The sequence below is a fragment of the Paramisgurnus dabryanus genome, chromosome 23 (assembly GCF_030506205.2).
Source record: "Paramisgurnus dabryanus chromosome 23, PD_genome_1.1, whole genome shotgun sequence".
Lineage (NCBI taxonomy): Eukaryota > Metazoa > Chordata > Actinopteri > Cypriniformes > Cobitidae > Paramisgurnus > Paramisgurnus dabryanus.
In genome coordinates this window covers 9,209,049-9,233,925 of record NC_133359.1, presented here as the reverse complement: position 1 = coordinate 9,233,925, position 24,877 = coordinate 9,209,049, and the positions used below count along the sequence as shown (strand labels likewise).

The 24,877-nt window shown below is 37.9% G+C and overlaps 1 protein-coding gene across 3 annotated transcripts in view; it reads right to left on the bottom strand.

Moving 5' to 3' along the window:
* Positions 1-8,552: 8,552 nt before the first annotated feature.
* Positions 8,553-24,877, bottom strand: part of grm8b (glutamate receptor, metabotropic 8b) — a 192,303-nt gene continuing 175,978 nt past the window's right edge. Inside the window, exons 10-11 of one of the 3 annotated variants that reach the window (XM_073813231.1) lie at positions 14,778-14,987; positions 8,553-9,089 (exon numbers count right to left, since the gene is read on the bottom strand). In XM_073813231.1, coding sequence (XP_073669332.1) covers positions 9,003-9,089; positions 14,778-14,987 — 297 coding nt within the window. In that variant the 3' untranslated portion in view covers positions 8,553-9,002. Of the gene's footprint in view, positions 9,093-14,740; positions 14,988-24,877 lie in introns of all 3 variants that reach the window. The other 2 variants (XM_073813232.1, XM_065292056.2) reach the window with 2 other exon arrangements.

Here is a 24,877-nt window from a genome sequence, read left to right as displayed (position 1 = left end):
CTAGCAACTGTACAACAATGCCCTAGAAACCACCAAGGTCTCCATAGTAACAGCGTGATTATGCCCTGGAAACATCTACTGTAGATCACCTTTGCAACTGTATAACAACGCCCTGGAAACTACCTAGCAACTGCATAACAACACCCAGGAAACCTACAAAATCACCCTAGCAACTGTACAACAATGCCCTAGAAACCACCAAGGTCTCCATAGTAACAGCGTAATTATGCCCTGGAAACATCTACTGTAGATCACCTTTGCAACTGTATAACAACGCCCTGGAAACTACCTAGCAACTGCATAACACCACCCAGGAAACCTACAAAATCACCCTAGCAACTGTACAACAAAGTCATGAAAAACGCTGGCGCTGGCTGGCAACTTTTTTTAAAAACGCTGGCGGTGAAAGAGTTAAAGGTCATTTAACAAAATAAAAATTAGGTTGGAATTACAACAATGGCATCTGTTTATTTTTTATTTTATGTTTTTTTATATTGAAAAAAGACCAGGAATTGCTCTGCACTTTATTGCTTATATTAACTCATTCCCTGCCAGGCCTTTTTTTTGAAAAGTTGCCAGCATTTTTTGTGATTTTCACAAAAGTTTCACAAAATGCCTTCCAGGAAAATTTTCTTCTAAAAATACATATGTCACGGCTAGTCCGTGTCATGTTTTGTGTATTGCACTGATCCGTCTCACCTGGACACTCATTGACTCATTACGCCAATACACTACACCTGTCTTGTGTTTAATTGTCTTTGTATTTATATGCCTTGTTTCTGTCACACCGGTTGCCGGATTATTGTCATTACACCCCTGTCTGTTCCCTGTGTTGGATGTTCCTGTTTTCACCATGTCAGCCCTCGTGTTTTTATTATTAAATGTTATTTATTTTGAACTTTGCGTTTGCATCCTGAGTGGCTACCAGACACTCACATAAACACAAAACAAAAACAAAGTCTGGTAGCGAGAGTCCAAGGGAGGGGTGGAGGGCTTGGGGACCCTGGCGAAGCCGGCAGCCGCCGGGACGAAACCAACAGGGCGGTGGGCCGGACTGCGCCAGGAGAACCGAGAACCGAGGCAGACGAATTACCCCCCTTCTGGGAATCGTCGACGATGAGGTCCCCCCCGGAAGTCATCTCCCGTCCCCTCGTGGAAATGAAGACCCTCACTCGGTAGCCACCCCGGGGAAATGATCGGGGGTGGTCCATTCCGGATCCCCCTACGAGCGGGACGGTGGTCCTCCGAGGGACCGTCGACGATGACTCAACCGTTGGGGGACCGCCTGGGCCGATCCTCCTCCCGCAGGCCCGCAGGAGCGAGCGATCGCTCACGGTGGTCCCCAAGAGACATCGGGGCTGATGGGGAATGAACCCCGATGTCACTACTCCCCCTCGACGAAACTCCTGGGGGAGCCGCCCTCCGTGAACTTGCTGCGTCCAGTTTGGCCGGATTATTCTGTCATGACTGGGTAGGAGTGACAGGACGCAAACGCAAAGTTCAAAATAAATAACATTTAATAATAAAAACACGAGGGCTGACATGGTGAATACAGGAACACAGGAAAACAGGAACATCCAACACAGGGAACAGACAGGGTTGTAATGACAATAATCCGGCAACCGGTGTGACAGAAACAAGGCATATAAATACAAAGACAATTAAACACAAGACAGGTGTAGTGTATTGGCGTAATGAGTCAATGAGTGTCCAGGTGAGACGGATCAGTGCAATACACAAAACATGACACGGACTAGCCGTGACAACATAAACATACAAATATATCAAATGAAAGAACAGACCCTCTGCTTTCAAACAAACAAACAAAACTGGAAAAAAAACATTTAATCTATATTTTTTTTCTCTGCTCATAAATATGGGTATTTTTCTTCAAAAAAATTTTTTTAGCAAAAAGCTTAAGTTGCTTAAAATTGCTTAAGTTATTTTATAAATTGGGTAAGTGCGCTATGTAGTGGATAATCGCAGTATTACAGTTAACCATAAAAACTTATCAGGAACACTTTTTTTCATGCAAATGTTTTCTCTTAATTGACAATATAACTCGTCAAAGGCGGGGAAAGAGTTAAGACAGCAGTAGAACATGTTTGTCAGTCCAGTTTGCACACTAAACTTGGTTACAGTACATTTATAAGCAACAACTGCATTTTATAATCAAAGTGTATCTGTTAAATGGTGAAACGTGTTAAAACTGTGTTTTTTTTTGTAGGGCTACCAAAACCTACAAAGACTACAAAATGAGCTGTATAGTACAGTACCATAGAAAATCAAGTCAGTCGATGGTAGCAGGAATCAAATTTTAAAAGGCATTTTTTTTCAGCGCAATCTGGCCAAACACAAATGTCTTTGATTGTAAATGTCCAATAAATCCAAACAGCAACAATAAAGTGTCCTATGTGACAAGCCATATCCAACTTATAACACCTAACAAAGTATTTGTTAAGTGGCACAGGAAATATTAAGTCTCTCATCTGCACCAATACACAAAATCCTTATGTGCTCTTAGGGGCAAAATAAATAAAAATAGCAAATGCTGTTTTCCGTTTGGTAAAATGTAAGTCAATTACATATAGTAAAAGTCCCATGGAAAGACCTATTGCTTGTAGACATCACCGTTACATCACTGCAAGTTGAGCACACAATGTGGTGGCAGAAAAACCGTGGAAAAAATTATACACCAGTGAAACGGGTAAGATAACCCAGTAAAAATGTCTTCTTGTACTATTGGGTGTCAGAATAGGAATGCCAAAAAAGATTGCCTTCATTTTTATAAAATACCATCGTCGAAGACACCATTTGAAGATAAACTAAGGTTGCCAACCCTTAAACGGACGGAATGTAATAATAATATAATGCGGAATTAAAGAATAATTAATAACGCTAACACTTCACACCGCTACTGCAGTGCTGTTATTTTCTGCCACACGTTGGGCTCCGCCCACAAAATATGTCATCTATGTTTACAAACTGTAACCATAAGCATGGAATAAAGTTGCCCTGTAGCCGCTCATGAATGCCGAATACCTTTTATGTTGGAGAGTATGGATCTGAACCAAATAAAAAATGCAAGGTTGCTTAGGAATAGAAAAAAGTTTTACAAATGGGATAGTCTTAGAGCAAAGCCTTTACAGTTCCTGCAGAACGTAAAACCCTTCAGGGACATTTGCGTCTAGGTCAATGCCGGGCAAATTGATCCCACAGAAAGTCTGTAGATTAAAAAAAAAAGCTCTACTCAGATTTCCCTTACACTTTGCTTTCAGCTTCAAAGAATCTGATCCTGTGATCAATTAGCCTCTTGCAGGGCATGCGAATCAATTAGGCCTGGCATAGTTAAAATAGCAGATTGAACCACAGCAGATTATATGATGAGTAGGCCAATCCTGTGAGCCGTGTTGTGCATAGTAGTTGCCAAATGTGATGTCTAACTTCGAACAGTTGCCATCTCTGCTCTTCATTCAAATATTTTATGAAAAATGCACGCATGCATGTTGCATTGGTGTTTTTGGATTATAAACTGAAGCTCAGCTTTGAGAAGAATTCAAGGAGAATTGGCAAAAAATGACACACAACACAATGCAAAGTTCAAATTAAGACAGGATAATGACTACAAAATATTTCCACAAAAGAGGATCAACATATTAATAACAAATTAAATTGCAGTCGATGTATGCTTTATTAAATGTGAGCTTTTTATTTTTCGATGCATATTTCCGTATACACTCACCTAAAGGATTATTAGGAACACCTGTTTAATTTCTCATTAATGCAATTTTCAACTCAACCAAATCACATAGCAGTTTCTTGAATGCATTTAGGGATGTGGTCGTGGTCAAGACAATCTCCTGAACTCCAAACTGAATGTCAGTATGGGAAAGAACGGTGATTAAAGAAATTTTTGTTTGTGCCAGACGGGCCTGGTCTCAGTATTTCACAACCTGATCAGTTACTGGGATTTTCACACACAACCATTTCTAGGGTTAACAAAGAATGGTGTGAAAATGGAAAAACATCCAGTATGCGTAAATGCCTTGTTGATACTAGAGGTCAGAGGAGAATGGGCCGACTGATTCAAGCTGATAGAAGAGCAACTTTGACTGAAATAACCACTCGTTACAACCGAGGTATGCAGCAAAGCATTTGTGAAGCCACAACACGCACAACCTTGAGACAGATGGGCTACAACAGCAGAAGACCCCACCTGGTACCACTCATCTCCACTATAAATAGGAAAAAGAGGCTACAATTTGCACAAGCTTACCAAAATTGGACAGTTGAAGACCGGAAAAATGTTGCCTGGTCTAATGAGTCTCGATTTCTGTTGATGGTAGAGTCAGAATTTGGCGTAAACAGAATGAGAACATGGATCCATCATGCCTTGTTACCACTGTGCAGGCTGGTGGTGGTGGGGTGGGGGATGTTTTCTTGGCACACTTTAGGCCCCTTAGTGCCAATTGGGCATCGTTTAAATGCCACGGCCTACCTGAGCATTGTTTCTGACCATGTCCATCCCTTTATAACCACCATGTACCCAACCCTGTGATGGCTTCTTTCAGCAGGATAATGCATCATGTCACAAAGCTTGAATCTTTTCAAATTGGTTTCTTGAACATGACAATGAGTTCACTGTACTAAAATTGCCCCCACAGTCACCAGATCTCAACCCAATAGAGCATCTTTGGGATGTGGTGGAACGGAAGCTTCGTGCCCTGGATGTGCATCCCACAAATCTCCATCAACTGCAAGATGCTATCCTATCAACATGGACAACATTTCTAAAAAATGCTTCCAGCACCTTGTTGAATCAATGCCATGTAGAATTAAGGCAGTTCTGAAGTCGAAAGGGGGTCAAACACAGTATTAGTATGGTGTTCCTAATAATCCTTTAGGTGAGTGTATACCCATGTCCATATATAGTATTCTTTTATCTTACTGGTGCCCCAGATTTGCTTGACTACAAACATTCTTTAGAACTTCTCCATTTGCGTTTATCAGAACAAAATAATTAAGTTTCTAACAACATGAGAGTGAGCAAATGATTACCAAATTTTCTTTTGACAAGAAAAATTATTTTAACACCTACCTTGTAGCATACACATATCTGCACAGTGTAGTGACTAAGCCATAACATTTTAACAACTGATCGGGTTCTCCATAAACAATTTTAGTGGCCATATCCAGGATTTAGTTGGATTATTGACGTTTCTCCCACAGGTGTAAGATGTCCATGGCTGCATTCTTCTTCTACATTTCACGTATCGATCATGGACAACACATGGCCAATTTTCTCCATTTTATTTCTGTCCCACTGGGTTTCTCAAAGGAAACGCTGCCTTCCACCAAACTGTGCACTGCAGAAAAACATCTGAAATGCCAAAAATATTTAGGAGGCCTGTTTATTTTTGCTACAGTATCAATGCTACAGTATTTCTATGTTTCCCAAGTCAAAAATAGCAACTGAGAGGCATTCATTAATGGGAAGAAGAGATAATTGGGTTGGGTGCTTGTACTTGTTTAGTTTTAGGCATCGGATGTCTGTCAGCGAGCCAATTAATGGCGTCAGGCATCCTCAAAACCTCATAAATTATCCCTTTGTATACCGCTGTGAAGTCTGTGCATAAATTGATCCGCAATTGGGCTCAAAAAGGTTTGTAATGCGCTAGTGAATACGAAGTGACACATTTGGAAAAAGCTTTAAGACTTTTGATAAAGGTTTGCACAAACTATGACTGTCCCCAAAACATTCACCAATATTTGAAGTGGTCTTAGAATGCAGAATTTTGGACAGTCCTGATGCTGCTTACATAATAAGGAGGCTTTAAAATTCAAGGCTATATGTGTAGCACAGCAATAAATAACACCTTTTTTAATGCTGCCCTGAATAAAAATGGACATTTGCTATATTTGGAACCCAGTACACCTGCTTACATACAGCTCGTAAATTATGTGAACTTGCCAGCTTGGCATTTTTATTTGCTAGGTTCACCTGAAAATGTCTAGACTCACCTGAACAGAAAATGCATGGACGACAAACCTTCTCAGCTTATTTGTGTTTGTGTCCTTAACTGTACTTGCTACAGTATACCTGTATATGGGTGATTATAAAAATTAGTAAATCTAACAAGTTTGGTGTCATTATTGTTTCTGCTTTTTCCAAATGGTTATATTTTGAATTATCTTAAAATTAAGGATTTATTGACATGTATCAAAAGATGTTACAGGCCATAACAATATTATATTTTCTACGTAGAGTGCATAGTGTTGACAGTCATGTATCCTCCTGAGACCTAGTCAATTATTTCTGTCCACTGTAGTGGATGTGACGTTTTCTCTTATATCTCTTGGGTTATGCATGTCATTCTGTTAAATCCTTTTTTGTTCTTGAAAGTGGACACATGGCTCATAAAAATGACATTACATGTGAGGAGGTGTGACCTTGCCCACCTACTTGCCATTTTAATTAAATGCATAAAATTAATAAGTAAAATATACTGTTTTCCTTTACAGTGGACATGTCATAAAAAACTTTAAAAAGTGTTTTTTCTCTTTGCAATTCGCCAATATTGAGTAATATTGACGGAAGTTTGAGCGAGAGGGCAAATAGTCAGTAGTGACCATGTTACCGCGCGCCGATGTCGAAGTGCTGCAAACTAAGTGCTCTTCTGCCATACAATATAGTTCTCATTTTTTATCCGCTTAAAAAATCGCCACAATTTATTTTGTGCCACCATACTTACTCGTGTAAGTACTAACAGTCTTTAAATAGGGAAAACATGGAAGTGTTTGGTGGCTTCTAAATTCATCCCTGTTTGGATCCAAAGGAATGAATGGGGCTAGGCTAAATGCTAACACATTCACGACGCGCTGTACAAAAATTAAGTGCACGCATTGAAAAAAGATAGATATGTATTAATTTGTCTAAGTTGAGGTAAGAACATAGTAAAATATTGAAAAACAGTGGTGTTATCCTTTAATGACATGTGAACAATTACAAGCGTTTGTATTGAAGGAAATACGCATTATTAGTTAACTTTGTTGAAAGTAAATGCTTTGCGTGAGAAATGCGAGTGAATTAGCATCAATTTATTGTCATCGTCCAGTGGTCTGGACGCTAATATAGTTATTGTTATAGTTAACGTCATAGTTATCATTATAATGTGAACGGCCCTTGGTAACAGAGTTGACAGTAACAGAATTGACACACTGCAAAAAATGACTTTCTTACTTTGTATTTTTGTCTTGTTTTCCGTAGAAATATCTAAAAATTCTTAAATTAAGATACTTTTCTTGATAAGCAAAATGACCTTAGAAAATTAATCTAGTTTTTAGACAAAAAATATACAATTTAGGTGAATTTGTGCTTAAAACAAGCAAAAATATCTGCAATTGGGGTGAGAAAAAAATCTAAAAATAATTTAATTTTTTCTAAAACACTTAATTTAAGTAAGATTTTCTCACCTCATTGGCAGATAATTTTGGGGGAAAATACTAAGTAAGAAAGTCATTTTTTGCAGTGGCTTCGACTTATGATTTGCAGACATTTTACAGAAAATATTTTATTGTTATGGCCTAGTGATGCATGAAAATCAGTATTAATTTATTAAAATCATTAAAAATATAACTATTTGAAGATGGGAAAAATATGACTCTGGATACCAAATGTACACTGCAAAAATAATTTTCAAGAAAAAAATTCTTAGTATTTTTGTCTTGTTTTCAGTAAAAATATCTAAAAATACTTAAATAAAGATGCTTTTTCTTGATGAGCAAAACGACCCAAGAAAATAAGTCTAGTTTTTAGACCAAAAATATCAAATGCAAAAATCTGCCAATGGGGTAAGCAAAAAATCTTGACATTTTTCTTAAACACTAAATTCAAGAAAATTTCAAGAGAAATTTGCTTACCCATTGGAAGATTTTGTTTGCTTGTTTTATGCACAAAATCACTTAAATTTGATATTTTTGGTCCAAAACTAGACTTTTTTTCTTGGGTCATTTTGCTTATCAAGAAAAAGCATCTTAATTTGAGAATTTTTAGATATTTTTAGTGAAAATAGTAAGAAAGACATTTTTTTCTTGAAAATCATTTTTTGCAGTGTATCTGCATCTATAAAATCACACATATTGTATATAAAGACAGTTGAGCCAAAAACAAAACTTTTCATTCGTGCACCCTCATGCCATTCCAAACCTGCATGACTGATTTTCTTATGTGGGAAAACTTTTAAAACAAAATGATTACTAATCCAGTATTGACCAAAAATCATACAACTACTATAAAATATGCTAGTCTTTTGAAATAATAATAAAAATCTTTACCTTTGCTTCTGCTCACCTAATCTCATTGATTCCTTTGGCAAGGTTCAAACTTGGTGAATGCTGTAATGTGTCAAGTTTCAAAATGCAAATGGACAGATGAGAATTAACAGCTATGTCCTGATGTCTCCTTATGCTGTGAATAAATATGATTTATATTACATTCATACATATTTACATATAAAAAAATCAATGTCCAAACACTCAAGAGCTCTCCACATTTCAAAAACATTCCTTTATTATAAATAAATTATTTGTATAAAAATTTGAATTGGCATGCTTTAACCATGGCATTTGCACACTCATAACCCAAGGTTATAGACCAGAGTAGCCAATACAAGAGACAAATGCATTTTCCAATGCGGGTCTGACGCTGTGGGACGAGAATTAAAAATTGTTCACAACCACAAAATACTTACAATTAGAATAACATGTAACATGGTTGACTCCAATATTATTCGGTTTCTTTAAACATTTGTTTTTTCCTCCCTTACCCCTTCAGCGGTGTCCCATTTCATTGGCTGCCAACCTTAATGGCAGTTTTTGTCATATTTTGGACCGCTGCCTACAGTAGCTCTTCTTACAAACATCAAAAAGAGTCTGTCTTCTTGTCTGTGAACAACACACTGATGTCTCATGCTTGGGTTTCAGTCATTGGTTCCTGTCCGCTTTCAGCCAAGCCAGTTCCAGGCCAAACCATTTTCAGTTTGTTCATATGGCATGATTTGTGTAGCTGACGTAGGTTGTTTTTGTTGATGCTGCTGAAAATGAAAACAGTCGGTTTTAGAAGACAGCTGTGAATTGGGGAAAAAAAACAATGTTGTAGCAAGAGATAAGGGAATTGTGGTGTATATATTGAGCTAATTTGTTTTGAGAGCTTGGGAAGTTATAGAGTCTGAGCGTGGTTCGGCCACCATCAAGACAAAATTCTCATTTTGTTTTATAGATTGAAAATGAGTTTGCCTCCCGCTTTGGTTTAATGGTAGGGAGGAACAATTGGAAGAATAACATACAGGAAATATTACATTACTAAAGAAAGTAAAAGTCTGAGACATTCAACTCAAGTGCCATGCTTCACATTCCACTTACTGTTTGTTACTATAAAACTGGCCCAAACTCATATCACTCTGCGAAGTATTGTATTTATTTATGTTTTCAGCTGCATTACCAAGCGTTCATTATATCTTGTCTTGTTTCCTGTTACCTGTTGAGTATTCCTGTTCCTGTTCCTAGTCTGTTTTGTATTCCCGTTCTGTTTTTGGATATTTTGGATTCTGACCTGTTGCCTGTTTATTGGATTACGTTTTTGGATTGCCCTTTGGATTTGTTTGCCTGCCCTTTTGGGAATTTTTACAATAAACCTCCTTTGCATATGGATTCTACTCTCCCTTGCTTTGTGTAAAGAAGCCCACGTTACAACACGTTACAGTATTATACATTCATCAAATACTTTCGCTTTTAATCCAGCCTTAGGCCATTCAGAAATACTGGTTTGTTGGCCGGATATATAAGGGTCTAAAAATCAAGGCCTTGAACCGGTTCACGGAACAAAAACCAGAAACTTTTGATGTTTTGCAAGGAACAGAAATGAAACCAGAAACTTAAAATATATATATATGTTCTGGAACAGAATCGTTTATTTAAAATAATGGTAATGGAGCAGTTCAGGGTGTATACAGTATGTGAACAAACCAAGTGATCTCAGACCCCCCCTAAAAGGACCCAAAAGTGAAGCGAACTCAGACCACGTCTGGAGGTGATCTGAGTACGGTTCGCTTTTGGGTTCGATTTCTTTTGATATGTGAAATCAATGAGGTCCTGGTCCACTTCACGTGTTGTTTTGACATTGTATCAAAATCAACTGCTGCACAGAAAGCTGGGGTCTGAGTTCTTATGAAGTTGTAATGTGAAGAAGAAAGGGTCTGAGATCACTTCAGTTCTGAAGAGAACCAAAAAAAGAACTGGGTCCTCTTTAGAGTCAACCATATTGTGAACACCAAAAGGACTGAGGTCACATTCGGCTAGTTCCTTTTCTGGTTCACTTTAAGTGAACTGGGTTTGGTTCTTTCAAAATGAACTATATGTGAAAACACCCTAATGCTCAATCATAAGAGGTAAATTGTAGATGTTTTTTTAATACTAATTAGTGGTGTAACGGATCACAGTTGATCCGTACAGATCACGACCCACGGTTCGGCTCGCATGCAATTTGCGCAAATTAAAATAGGGAAAGTTTAGCATTTGCACGTATTTCAAAGGCTTGCATATGTTAACACTTAAAGGGGACATAGAATGATTGAATGGGGTATTTATCCTTGTTCTGTGATGTGACATATAGACAAAAAAAATTTTTTTGGGGTCTGCAATGCCTTAGAAGCTTCCTAAAAACCTCTCTCAGATAGCTCTCTTTGGGTGGGGGATTTTAAACAAGTGGTTTTGCACCTATTTGGCTTAACTGGCTTAACTTGCAATCTAATTACTGATTGGCTGACTTTGCTGCCACTCAAAAAATGTAGCCAATTATTTTAAAGTGGAGGGGCAGTCAGATGCCTGTGATGTCATAAGCATCAGTTTTTCAGATTGGGCCGTTCTCTGGCTGACATTTCTAAAAGAGGAATTTCTATGAGACTGAGATGTTTAGCACTTTTTGTATGTTCGTAAATGCGGGTAGACTACCATAATTCAACAAAGACAAGGTAAAAATGGTTTTTCATTCTCTGTCCCCTTTAAGATTTTAAACAATTAACCCACAAAAAGGCGGTAAAGTGAGCAATTTTCTGTCTGCACCAACGCACATGCGGTTAAATGTGTCGAACTCCAATCAAACCTGATTATCCCTATGCCCTTCAAAGATCAGAACTCTTGATGTATAAACTTGAGAGAGAGTTGCGCTACTGTTTCTCATACTGTAGTCCATTAAAATAAATTTTGAGAATAAAGCACTGAAAAACAAGGACATTTTTCGTTTATGTGGAGTGACTGTTTATGCTGCATCTTTTTCCCGAAGCGCTGTTTGGAATTCGTCCTCCATCTGTATGAGTGCGCGTGCATACACGAAGAGACGCATTTCAAAAAGCAAGCGATCTTTCTGTTCTTGACAGGACACATACAAACAAAATGATCTGAAAATACTACAGTATTCTTTTTCTAATAAAAACATTTGTTTAAGTTGTTTGCCAATAAACGACATGGCAGAAATTGCCCTTGTCTTAATTCATGATGAAACAAATGTAGGCATCTCAGAATTACAGTTATGCCGCTTACATATTGTAGCCTTTTTTAAAGATAGAGACTTAAGGAAAATTATTTAGACTAATAATTTCAGTTAAATGTCCTAATGATCAGCCTACTTATTTGTATGTCCCACAGCTGGCATGGAACGTTATTAACCGGTTCAGGAACGTCAATTTTAGGATTGAACCGAAAACCGGAAACGTTAAAATACTGTTTCTGTTCGGAACGAACCAATTGGGCAAATAATCTGGTTCAAAGCAATGCTAAAAATGCTCATTTGCAAGAAAACATGTCAGGCACACTTTGAAGATTTTGCATCTGAGCTTTTCGTACTGTATATAGTCTGAAAACAAGCTTATTATTTAATACAATAATGTTTGAGAATGTTTACAGATTTGACATAGATGTTCAGTAAAAATTGATTGCGAACAAATAAAACAAGACGAAAAACCACAAAATATGCTTGCCCTCCCAAAAAAGGCATTATTTGCTTATTCATTACAAGGCACATTTGACACCCATTACAACAGCAGCCCGGCCTCAGTGTCCGTTAACAGATGGGTCACGGCACATTAGTGAGAATCTGAACATTTGCCTTAACTGTAACACGGTGCTATAGGCCTGCGCATACTGCTCGTGGGTAATGATCGGATCCCTTTTGTAAAAGGTAACACCACATTTATTGCAGAAATACATCAGCACAGAAGTAATTTCCCTTGCTTTACTTTGACTGTGGATATGAGCCCGCAGTCAGTTATTCAGATTCACAGAGACATAACTTTATATGAGATGTGATTCAAACTTAAATGTTCCATCTAGTGAGACAGCAATTCAAAACTGAATGGCTAATGAATCAGCACCGATACTCGAGTGAATCTCCTCTTATCTGCTTCATCTCCTCTTTAACAAAAAACTTCAGATGACATGATAAAGCCTTGAATGAGACTCAATTTGTAAGTGATGCAAACTTTTCAAGTTATCAGTTCATAAGTAGGTAAGCGCATGTACAGTACAGTTGAGCTTAGCAGCTGTATCATTAAATATAATAATACTTGAATACTGTACAGTATTTAACATTAAAGAAAAAGGGTGTTATTTTATATTAATGGTCCCTTTTGAAATGTCAACCAACTCTTATGGTACATTCACACGGGGCATTTAACGCATCTCATTTACTTTTAATGGGTGACGTCATGCGTTGCCGAACTGAATTGTGGATCCATCAACAGCGCGTCACTGCCATTGCTCAAGCAGAAATTGAACGTTTCTCAACTTTTCAAGTGCAAATGCGTGCGTCAGCCTTATGCAAGCCTTCTGTTTGGATCCTAAGGAAGGGATGGGGCTAGGCTAAATGCTAACACATTCATGATGCGCTGTGCAAACATAAGTGCACGCATTGATAAAAAGATAGATATATATTAATTCATCTTAGTTCAGGTGCAATTTAATATAAATATGCATAATTAATCACATATATTTACAAATAATTAAACCAAAATGCATGTTTGTCTTGTGTCTGGGAAATGTTTTTCCTTGTGGAAAGTTTGCACTTATTAAAATATAAAGATAATAATGGGTGATTCTCACAAAATACAGACTTAGAAGATGTCCAGCATCAGAATTTAAAAAAAAAAACCTTGGAGCCAATTTTTTTTGCACATATAAGATTAAGGTCTGAATTTACTATAACCATTATTTTTAAAGGATTTAAAAATATTTCCAATAGAATTATTTACATTTTTTAGATGATCATTATCAAAAATTATCATTACCGCAACATGATATTACATTAAATATATGCATTGACAAAACTCATGTTTCGGTAATAAGAACTAAAAAGTTGTCTAGGTACTATGACAAACAAAATTTCTACTTTTATTTGGAGAAAAAATAAGAACTGCTTACCTGGTAGCCAGTTATTCAGATTCACAGAGACATAACTTTATATAAGATGTGATTCAAACTTCAAAACGGAATTGCTAATGAATCAGCACCGATACTAGAGTGAATCTCCTCTTATCTATAGAATTATTTATTATTATTTACATTATCATTATCAAAAATTATCATTACTGCAACATGATATTACATTAAATATATGCATTTACAAACTCATGTTTCGGTAATGAGAATTAGAAAGTTGTCTAAGTATTATGACAAACAAAATTTTACTGCTTACCTGGTAGCCATCTTGAGTGTCACAGTCAATTATGTCCCTTTAAACATTTTTTTTTTTAAATGTTAGTTCCTTGAGGGCTTGAACAATGAATGAAAATTGTTGCGGAGGATGAGAAAATTGGTCTTGGACACATTTATATTCCTTATTATTGTCTCTACATTTACCAATGATCACCAAATACCACATGTTTCTTTACTCTAAATGTTTATAGTATAAAATGCACTGAAGCTTTTTATTTTTTAGATTTTTTAATTCTAAATATTTCCATGTCAAAGAACCCAAATCCAGTCATGGACACGTTGCGGTAATGAAAATTTTCCCCTTAAATGTGAAAAAAATTTGGTTTGTATGATGTCTTTAGAAATCATGTTCAAAATAGTACATGAAGAGATGTTTGTAACTGTATGCTTCTTATTTTAATACTCTTACTTTGCATTTACTTTTTTTCTCAAAATGTTGACACCTCATAAGTCTAATTTCGGCAGAATCACTCTATTCAAATCAATATTTCATGTACAATAATTACGTAGCAACTAGCCTTGTAATAAGTGCTACAATATACATCCAGCCATTTGTGATCTTAAAAAAAAACACGTGTGGGTGTTACAAAGCCTGACCAGACTGTTGGGCTTTATTCTGCAATAACAACCAACTGGCCGTACCTTATCTCTAACATACCGTATTATAATCCTCATGTTGTTTCTAACCTATAAGCTGTTATTTTTTCCAAGTAAACAGAATGAAAGAAAAGTGCTGGGATCTTTTACAATTAAAGGATAGTATATAGTGAGGAGGGGCATTAAAGTCATTAAAGCACAATAATACAAATGTGCTCTCTGGTTGGATGGTTAATGGTTTATATAGATTCTTTAATTTGTTCTTTCAGGGTTTTAAAAATGATGGTCACTATAAATTGTCTTTTTTGGGAGGGTGAACTATTCCTAACACAGCAGCATGCCCCACTATGTGCTTGAAGAGAACTATGTATGTACTCACTGCTATTGTCCACACTCTCACACAGCTCGGTTTTCACCTCTCCGTTGGGTCGCTCGCTGGCCAGGTGGCTGAGCTTGTTGGTCACGGTGGCGGCGGTGACGATGGCCTTGAAGCTGCGCTTGCGTTTGGGCACGTTCTGCTCCGGGTGCAGGATAATGATGTAGACTTTGGGCATGTAGAGCATCCCGAGAGACACAGACGCACTCAGGCTCAATGAGACAGTCAGTGTGGCCGTCTGAATGTACATCTAAGGGTGAAAAGATGCGAAGTGTGATACCAACACTTGAAGTAGATCTAAAAAGAGGTTTATTCACACAATTTAAGTCTTAATTCAGGCCCACATCTTAGTTTGATAAATGCCTAACCTGGCAAACAAATATATAACTGTAAGCTAATGAGCAGTAAATGATATCATACTGTATGCCTACTGTGGGTAAAACACATGATAAATGCTTGGCATATACAGTATATTACTGTATAAGAAACTTGATGAGCCAAGGCTTTCAGGTCATGTGTTGAGAATCTAGAGCACAGCATCATTTCATACCACAGCAGAGGTTATGTAACCTCAAATGAAATTACCTTTGCCCACGTCAGTACCAAGCAATACAGTTAAACACATCAGCAGATGATCTCTCATACTGCCTTGTAGTGTCCTCCTTTTGTCAAGGAAAGCTGAGCTCACACAATACACTGCAATTGTAATTCGATTCAAGTTTAACCATTTGCCTCTGGCATCATTGTAAGATGATGTGCAAATCTTTATACTGTCAGACAGCAGAAGAAGAAATTGCAACAATGCACACGAAGGCCGGATGAAAGGTAGTCCCGCCTTTTGATAACAATTACAAGAATAAGTCATTTTACTGCCAAAGGCATTGTTTGGCCTTGACTCCTGTAACACACATTTGCATTACTGTACATTGATCAACATCAATTTTTTGTAATTTGTTGTTTGACGTGATAAAGACTCAAACATGGCTAGGGGCTGTATTTACCAGATTAATCTATCAGGGGGTTTTAAACTGTGAGTGAGGACTCACTTCTGGGTTGCACAGAAGGATAAGGTGGGTCAAGCAAACTCATGTGTGACCACAAAACCAGTCATGGGTTGTCTAGGTTGGTTGAAGCACTGGAAACCCAATTATAACACTTAAACATGGAAAAAAGTCAGATTTTCATGATATGTCCTCTTTAAAAGAACATGTGTACCAAAAGCTCTTTTTGCGCAATGTTTTTTTTTGTCTACAAAGAAATGTTTTAGCTGGTGCATCACAATTTTTTTTTTGCACAAAACCCAGACCTGTGAGATGAACAGGAACACTGAATGTGAGCCAGACCCTATCACCCAATCTCAATCCCTTATCTCACTAATGCTCTTGCAAATGTTTTATTTCTAATCAAACTATAATTCGGTCAAATTATACATACAGTGTGAAAATACTGTTTATTGTGTTTCATAAAATGGCAGGTATGAAATTAACCTTAGCAAGACAAAGAATTTTATGCAAAAGCAATTTTATCCAAGGATAATTAAAATAATTTTCAACACAGAATGGTTTTAAACACTGACGTGATGGAAATGACAATTGTTTTTGAATGGATCAGGAAAAAACAACCAAAAAGTAATTAGTCTTAAGAAAAGTCTTAGGCAGGGGTCCGACCGCGCAAGAAAGTTCTAAGGGGTCTCCAGAAAATTTCAGAGAAAAAATATTTGGAAACAATATGCTGTCTTTTACATATCAAAATTATTATTTGTCAAACAGTTTAATATATTTTTTTACAAAAATATATAAATAGGTGATTCTCACAAAATCCAGATTTAGAAGGTGTCAAGCAACAGAATTTTTTTAAAAGCCCTTGAAGCCAATTTTTTTGCACATATAAGATCTGAACTTACTATAACCATTATTTTTAGAGGATTTAAAAAATATTTCCTTTAGAAATATTTAAAAAAAAATTATTATCATTATCAAAAATTATCATTACTGCAACATGATTTTACATTAAATATATGCATTTACAAACTCATGTTTCGGTAATGAGTACTAAAAAGTTGTCTAGGTACTCTGACAAACAAAATGTCAACTTTTATCTGGAGAGGAAAAATAAAAAACTGCTTACCTGGTAGCCATCTTGAGTGTCACTGTCAATTATGTTTCTTCCAACAATTTTTTTATTTTTATTTTTTTGAAATGTTAGTTCCTTGAGGGCTTAAACAATGATTGAAAATTGTTGCGGAGGATGAGAAAATTGGTCTTGGACACATTTATATTCCTTATTATTGTCTCTACATTTACCAATGATCACCAAATACCACATGTTTCTTTACTGTTAATGTTTATAGTATAACATGCACTGAAGCTTTTTATTTTGTTTAGATTTTTTGATTATAAATATTTCCATGTCAAAGAACCCAAATCCAGTCATGGACACATTGCGGTAATGAAAATGTTCCCATTAAACGTGGAAAAACAACTAAATTGGTTTGTATGATGTCATTTAAAATCATGTGCGAAATAGTACATGAAGAGATGTTTGCAACTGTATGCTTCTTAGTTTGATACTCTTACTTTGCATTTACTTTTTTTATCAAAATGTTTCATGAATCCTAATAAGAATCACCCAAATGCATACTTATCAGTATGTGTGTTTCCTTGGATTCAAACACACAACCCTTGCAATGCTAATGTAATGCGCTACCAATTAAGTTACAGGATATTAATACCAATTATTACAGGTATATCTTCCTGTATGTAATGTATATGCATGTGGTGTCCACTGTACCTTTGGCCATGTAACGATGTACCAACTGTAATTCAAAGCATCAGTCAGTTTCACCACAACAGCAGGGGCCAAATAATAAAACGCGTTCTCCAAAACTGCAGGAAGCAGTAAACTGCATTTAACTAAAGGTTTTTGGGGAGCTTAAGTGGTTTAAAAGTCAACAGCACAGCATGTGATGGGAGAATTAACAAATACGATATACAAACTGCATGAAACTCCTTCACAGCGTTCGTAAATGCGGATGACTCATGTAACTTCCCCATCAGGCATCCGCATCTTTTCATCTCCTCAACTCCATTAAAAAAAAACTGAAATGAACTCTAAAATATATGAGTTATTTTTCCTCCTCCAATTAAACAAAATCAAACTCAAGGCTAGATGCACTCTGTCCCCTTAAATGAGGAAATGAAGGGACTACTATACCGTTAATGCGGAAAACGAGGACATGTGCAACTCTTACATTACCCACGATGCATAGCGCTGAGAAACAGCCTGGAAGTTTTAATGAGCGCACAGCGAGGAGATGCGAAACCAAGAGACATGCCTCAATAAAACACTCATAACCGTGTCCTCATATTGCAGTGGCTCATTGCAAAGCGTAATCTTTTTAACATCACTGAAGGCACAAGAAATAAGCCCGGGAAAGATAAAAGAACGGGAAATACGTTCTGGGGATGTTCTTTCCATTCGAAATAAATCTATTGTGCTTTCGGAAGAACGAAAACCAGTCATAGATTTGAGGAAAACAATATCCTCTTTTACGTAACTTTTCATTTAATACCAACCCAAGGGCATGCTGTGTGCCACAATGTTTGTTTTCTGTAGTGTTGGTTTCCCTAAATGTGTATCTTATATAAGATACGCTATCTAGCAGATGATAATTAAATGTCAGAAAAGCTGAAGTATTATGCAAAGTAATTTTAAATGAGCTCAAGTGTCTTTGTATCTTAGAGACTTGACAAAACAGAAGTATTTTTGTCTTACAGTGGGCTAGAAATAGTATAGTAAATACTAAAGTACTGTATCTTCTCTAGTACATACTCCAGTACTGTAGTCTTGGCATGCATGTGGTTCCAACTTTTGACTTACAAAATTTTGGATTGCCTGTACTGCCTGTCTCTAAAAAAGATGCAAAATTTTCTTCTTTTAGGATTTGCTAAGCCTCACAAAATGATGAACGTAAGGTGATTTTGGGATGTCTGCACGCCTTTCAAAAGGTTAGCACAATAGATTATAGGCCGTTGAGTTGATTGACAGCTGTTTTGTCTGAAAGGGAAACTATCCGAGGGATAATCTATTGTAATGAGCCTTAGGAACGTCACATGCAGAGAACATTATGAATGGGAAAAATGGCAACTCGATCAATGTCAATGGCTAATTACAACATTGAACCACTCCATCAGCTAATTCTGTGTTACGTTCAAGTGGATTTCACAGCGTGACGGACTTCACACAGGTGTGTTGCATTCATATATGTATGCAGCAGATGAGACAGGAGATATTTAACTCGTATGTGAATGTCACAATCAGTGGTGTGCACAGCGAGGGGCCACAGGGGCTTAAGCCCCTGCCCTTGTCTCAATTGTAAATGTGAAAAATAAGTGAAAATAATTATAATGTAATCAATAAATAATTAATAATAAATAAAAGTACTAATTTTAATGAATAAAATATATTACCATTGCCAGTAACAACAATAATACAGAAATAATACAGAAATAATAATAATAAAAATGCAGAAAATACTATTACTAAACTTGTAAAAATAGTTGAAAGATGCGTGATAAAAGGTGTTTGAATTAAAGCGGCACGGTCTTAAATATCACAATATTGAATAATTTCTACATAATTACATTCCTTATTTTCAATATCTTGTTTTAAAAAACCTAAATTAAATAATATTAATATTTAGTTAATATTTTTTATTTACTGATGTGTTAAAGGGACACTACTTTTTTTTTTAAATATGCTCATTTTCCAGCTCCCCTGTAGTTAAACATTTGATTTTTACTGTTTTGGAATCCATTCAGCCGATCTCTGGGTCTGGTGGTACCACTTTTAGCATAGCTTAGCATAATCCATTGAATCTGATTAGACCGTTAGCATTGCACTCAAAAATAACCAAAGAGTTTCAATATTTTTCCAATTTAAAACTTGCCTCTTCTGTAGTTACATTGTGTACTTAGACCGACAGAAAATTAAAAGTTGTGATTTTCTAGGCAGATATGGCTAGGAACTATACTCTCATTCTGGTGTAATAATTAAGGAGTTTGCTGCCGTACCATGGCTGCAGCAGGCGCAATGATATTACGCAGTGCCCAAAAATAGTCCCCTGCTATTGAAAGTTACCAAGGGGCAAATTCAAATGTTTAACTCTAGGGGAGCTAGAAAATGAGCATATTCTCAAAAAAAGTGGAGTGTCCCTATATTAAGCATGAATTTCATATCAGTGTCGTTACAAAGAGAAAATGTGCACTTTTGTGTCCTTTTGCCCATGCCCTTGTGGAGGTCTGTGCACCCCACTGATGATAATTATTTCATTATTTACTTACTATTTACACTGATATCCAGTATATTTTTATAGATATATTTTTCTTTAAAATCTGTGTGCTTGATGGAAAAAAGTCAGAATATTTACAATAAAACAACATATTTCACACCAACAAATAAACTAAACCATAAATTCTGTTTCTTGAAGGGATAGTTCACCCAAAAATGAAAATTCTGTCATCATTTTCTCATACTCATGTTGATACAAACCCGTATTAAATTTCTTTGTTACAGAAATTATTACAGGTTTGTATCAACATAAGGGTGAGTAAATGATGAAAGAATTTAATTTTTTTGGGTGAACTATCCCTTTAATGTCAAATTGCAATAAAAACACCTTTCTAGGTTGCTCAAGGTACTGCACATTTTGTAAATACTTAACAATACTCCTCTTTAATAATTTATTATTGGCTCTTTCTATTTGAAGGTGGGGCTTATGTTGCTAGAGTGGCCATATTGGGAATTGCACTTTCGCCAATTTGTAGTAACAGAACCGAGGCATAGTATCATAAATATTAGGGATGTCCTGATCCGATATTCTGTATGGGTTTCGGGGCTGATCCGGGCTTTTTGGCTGGATCGGATATCGGATCGAGGACCGACAACATGACCATGGTTTCCCGCAGCACTTTTCAGTCCGGGCGGCCCACCTAAGCTGGGATACCCTACCACCTTAACTACTGTAGGTCGTCCAAAAAAATAATTCCACCAAACGCCACATGGCCGAAATAAGAGAAAGACATGGTTCGTCACTGTCTGAAGGATAACTAGCCTGTTGATAAAACATTTAATTCATAAATAATCTAGTATGTGTTCATTTTCTGTCATAGTTTCTTCAAAATGTAGTTTTATTTGAGTGTTTTAAATAAAAATATTTTTTATCATGACGCATACGCCCCGCCCCTTTGATTACCACGCCCCCGGCCCGCCCACCTGCACAACCCTACCACCTTAACTAACAAATTTTCTGCGGGAAACCCTGATGACCGATACAATTCCGATGATATCTGTAGGCTATAGAAACTTTCCATTGCGGTGCGAGGATTCCCATGAGAGGATGCTTCAAGTGCATCAATTCTGCATCCAGAAAGACCATAAATGTAGCGTGTAGGCGAATCAATTCTTCACCCGGAATGTTCATAAAAAGTCTGGTCAAGCGCATAATTCCCAAAATAACCATTTGCACATTAAAGTTTTTTTACTTTGACAGTTTTCCGTAATTAAGAAAAAAATATTTAGCATACTTAATTGGTTAAACGTACCTATTATATGTTCTCCTAAACACTGCCATGATTAATGATTAATAATGTTTCCTGTAACTTGAAAATCATTTAAAATTATAGATTTTTTACATTTAAAATTATACTAGATGTAGCAGAAACCACTATGCACATTTAATTACAGTAGTATCGGGCAGGTGATATTCGGCTGATATTCGGAATTCTGGTCTCGGAATCTGATCGGAAATGAAAAAGTGGTATCGGGACATCCCTAATAAATATAAGATGCTGTACAATTGCAAAGGCAGAAGGAACACATGGATGACCAATCAGAATCAAGTATTTGATAATGAAAATAAATATACAGACGAATCGTCAATGTGTGCTAACGCAAAGCCAGAAAGTTCAAATTCCAATCCATCTGTAGCTGTTACATAAAAAAATCATCCTGTTGAGCTTTTTGATGAAAACTTAAGTATCGCTTCAATTCTCGGTTCTGCCCAACTCCTGTATCCTTTACATCTGACAGTAAATCTTTGCCGGCATTAAATCCAACATATGCCATGGACGTGTTGAGAAAATGGGTAACAGTGTGGACTGTAGCCTACTGTTTTAATTCTGGTTTCTCTTGGCAGTCGCACTAATGAGCTACAGAAAAAAAATATTCTGCTGTATAAAAGAACAAAGAGTACAGATATAGTTTTGTAGACCACTGAAGTCCTAAGAATTACGGGTGCCATGCTGGCCTAAACCGACAAACAGTGAGATCTATTTTTATCCCTTTACATTTACATTTACATTTAGTCATTTAGCAGACGCTTTTGTCCAAAGCGACTTACAAGTGAGGTAAACAATAGAAGCAATTATGGCAACATAAGAACAGCAATACATAAGTGCACTGGAAATAGTCTCATCAAGTCCAACACAATATACATAGCCAAGGGTATGTTAGTAGGTTTTTTTTTTTTTTTTTTTTTTTTTAGATAAAGAGGAAGGTAGATAGAGAAAGAGATAAAGAGAAGGGTAACTAAATAAAGATAGTAAATCTGTAATTAGGAAGTTAGGTAATGGTGGAAGAGATGGGTTTTTAGCCGAGTCTTAAAGACAGCTACAGTGTCAGCTGATCGTGTCACGACCGGCAGATCATTCCACAGTTGTGGGACAGTTCCTGAGAAGGTACGCGTTAGTGTTTTCTTCCCTTTTTGAGATGGTACCACAAGTCGTCGCTCGGTGGCAGAGCGCAGTGATCGAGAGGGTACATAAGGCTCTATAAGCAAGCGAAGATAAGGGGGTGCTGACCCAGTGGTGGTTTTAAAGGCCAGGAGCAGAGCCTTAAATTTGATGCGGGCTGCTATAGGAAGCCAGTGTAACTTGACAAAGAGAGGAGTGACGTGCGCCCTCTTTGGCTCATTGAAGACCACTCTTGCCGCTGCGTTCTGAATCATCTGTAAGGGTTTGGTCGTGCAGGCTGGAAGTCCTGCCAGTAGCGCATTGCAGTAGTCCAGCCTGGACAGGACAAGAGCTTGGACCAGGACCTGCGTAGCATGCTCATCTAGGAAAGGTCTAATTTTCCTAATATTGTAGAGGATGAATCTACAAGAGCGAGCGGTGCTGGCAACATGCTCCGTGAAGCTAAGCCGATCATCAATGACCACTCCCAGGTTTTTGGCCGTCTTGGAAGGCGTGATGGTCGAGGAACCTAGCTGAATGGAAAAGTTGTGCTGAATCTTTGGTTCGGATGATATGACAAGCAGTTCTGTCTTCACAAGGTTAAGCTGGAGATGGTGATCCTTCATCCAGAGTGAGATGTCCCTCAGGCATGCCGAGATGCGGGCAGAAACCGTAGGATCATCAGGGTGGAACGACAAGTGTAGTTGAGTGTCGTCTGCATAGCAGTGGTAGGAAAAGCCATGATTCCGAATGACAGAGCCCAGGGATGTCATGTATATCGAAAAGAGCAGCGGTCCAAGCACAGAGCCTTGAGGGACCCCGGTATCTAGACGTTGGGGTTCGGAGACGTCACCTCTCCAGGATACCCGAAATGACCTATCTGAGAGGTACGACTTGAACCATAAAAGCGCTGTGTCAGTGACACCCATAGACATGAGAGTCGACAGGAGGATGCGGTGATTGACGGTGTCAAAAGCTGCAGATAGATCCAGTAAGATCAGCACAGATGATTTGGAGGCTGCCCTTGCCTGCCTTAGGGCCTCAATGACTGATAGCAGCGCAGTCTCAGTGGAGTGACCACTTTTGAATCCAGACTGATTGCTATCCAGGAGGTTATTTTGTGTGAAGAAAGTGGAGAGCTGGTTGAACACAATGCGTTCAAGAGTCTTGGAAATGAAGGGAAGAAGAGAAACGGGTCTGTAGTTCTCTAGCATAGCAGGATTGAGAGTGGGTTTCTTCAGCAACGGGGTTATCCGGGCCTCTTTAAATGCTACAGGGAAGGTGCCAGTGGAAAGGGATGAATTGATAATGTGAGTGAGAGCAGGGATAACAGACGGAGAGATGGCCTGGAGGAGATGGGTGGGTATGGGATCTAGCGGGCAGGTAGTCGGATGATTAGAAGCCAAGACCTTGGAAACATCTGCTTCGGATAGGAGAGAGAAGGAGGGAAGGGAGCATGTCTCAGGGATTTGAGAATGCGCAAGAAGCGGCGGCTCGGAGAACTGACTGCTAATAGTTTTCGTTTTCTTCACAAAGAAGGAAGCAAAATCATCAGCCGTTAGGTCGGACGAAGGTGGAGGGGCAGGGGGACAAAGAAGGGTAGAGAAGGTCTTGAAGAGAGTGTGAGAGTCAGGTGAGTTGTTAATCTTTGAATGGTAGTATAGGGTCTTTGCAGAGGAGACATCCTTGGAGAAGGAGGCAAGAAGAGACTGATAGAGGCAGAGATCAGAAGGATGATTCGATCTGCGCCACTTCCTCTCTGTAGCCCTGAGTGTGGAGCGATGCTCACGGAGAACCTCAGTTAGCCAAGGAGCAGAAGGTGTGACCCGGGCCGGTCCAGATGTCAGAGCGCATAATGTGTCTAAGCAGGATGTAAGAGTGGAACAAAGTGTGTCTGTGGCATTGTCAGTATCTAACAGAGAGAGTTGGCTGGGAGCGGGCAGCGTGGAAACAATCGCAGAGGATAAGCGGGAGGGAGAGAGCGTGCGCAGGTTGCGCCTAAACGTGACCAATGGGGGATCATATGTAGCGACAGGGGGAGTCAGGTCGAGGTCGAGAGTAATTAGGAAGTGATCAGATGTGTGAAGTGGGGTGACCTGGGTGTGGTAGGTGGAACAACAGCGTGTGTAGATAAGATCTAAAAGATTACCAGACCTGTGTGTTGGTGAAGCAGGGACTCGCTTGAGGTCAAACGACGCAGTCAGGGTGTTGAAGTCAGCTGCCTGTGGTTTCTCCAGGTGGATATTGAAGTCACCAAGTACTACTAAAGGAGTACCATCCTCAGGGAATGAAGACAGAAGTACATCTAACTCCTCCAAGAAGTGTCCAAGTTGACCTGGGGGGCGATAGATAACTAAAAAATGCATTTTAGTAGGGTGGATGATAGTAACAATATGCGATTCGAAAGAGT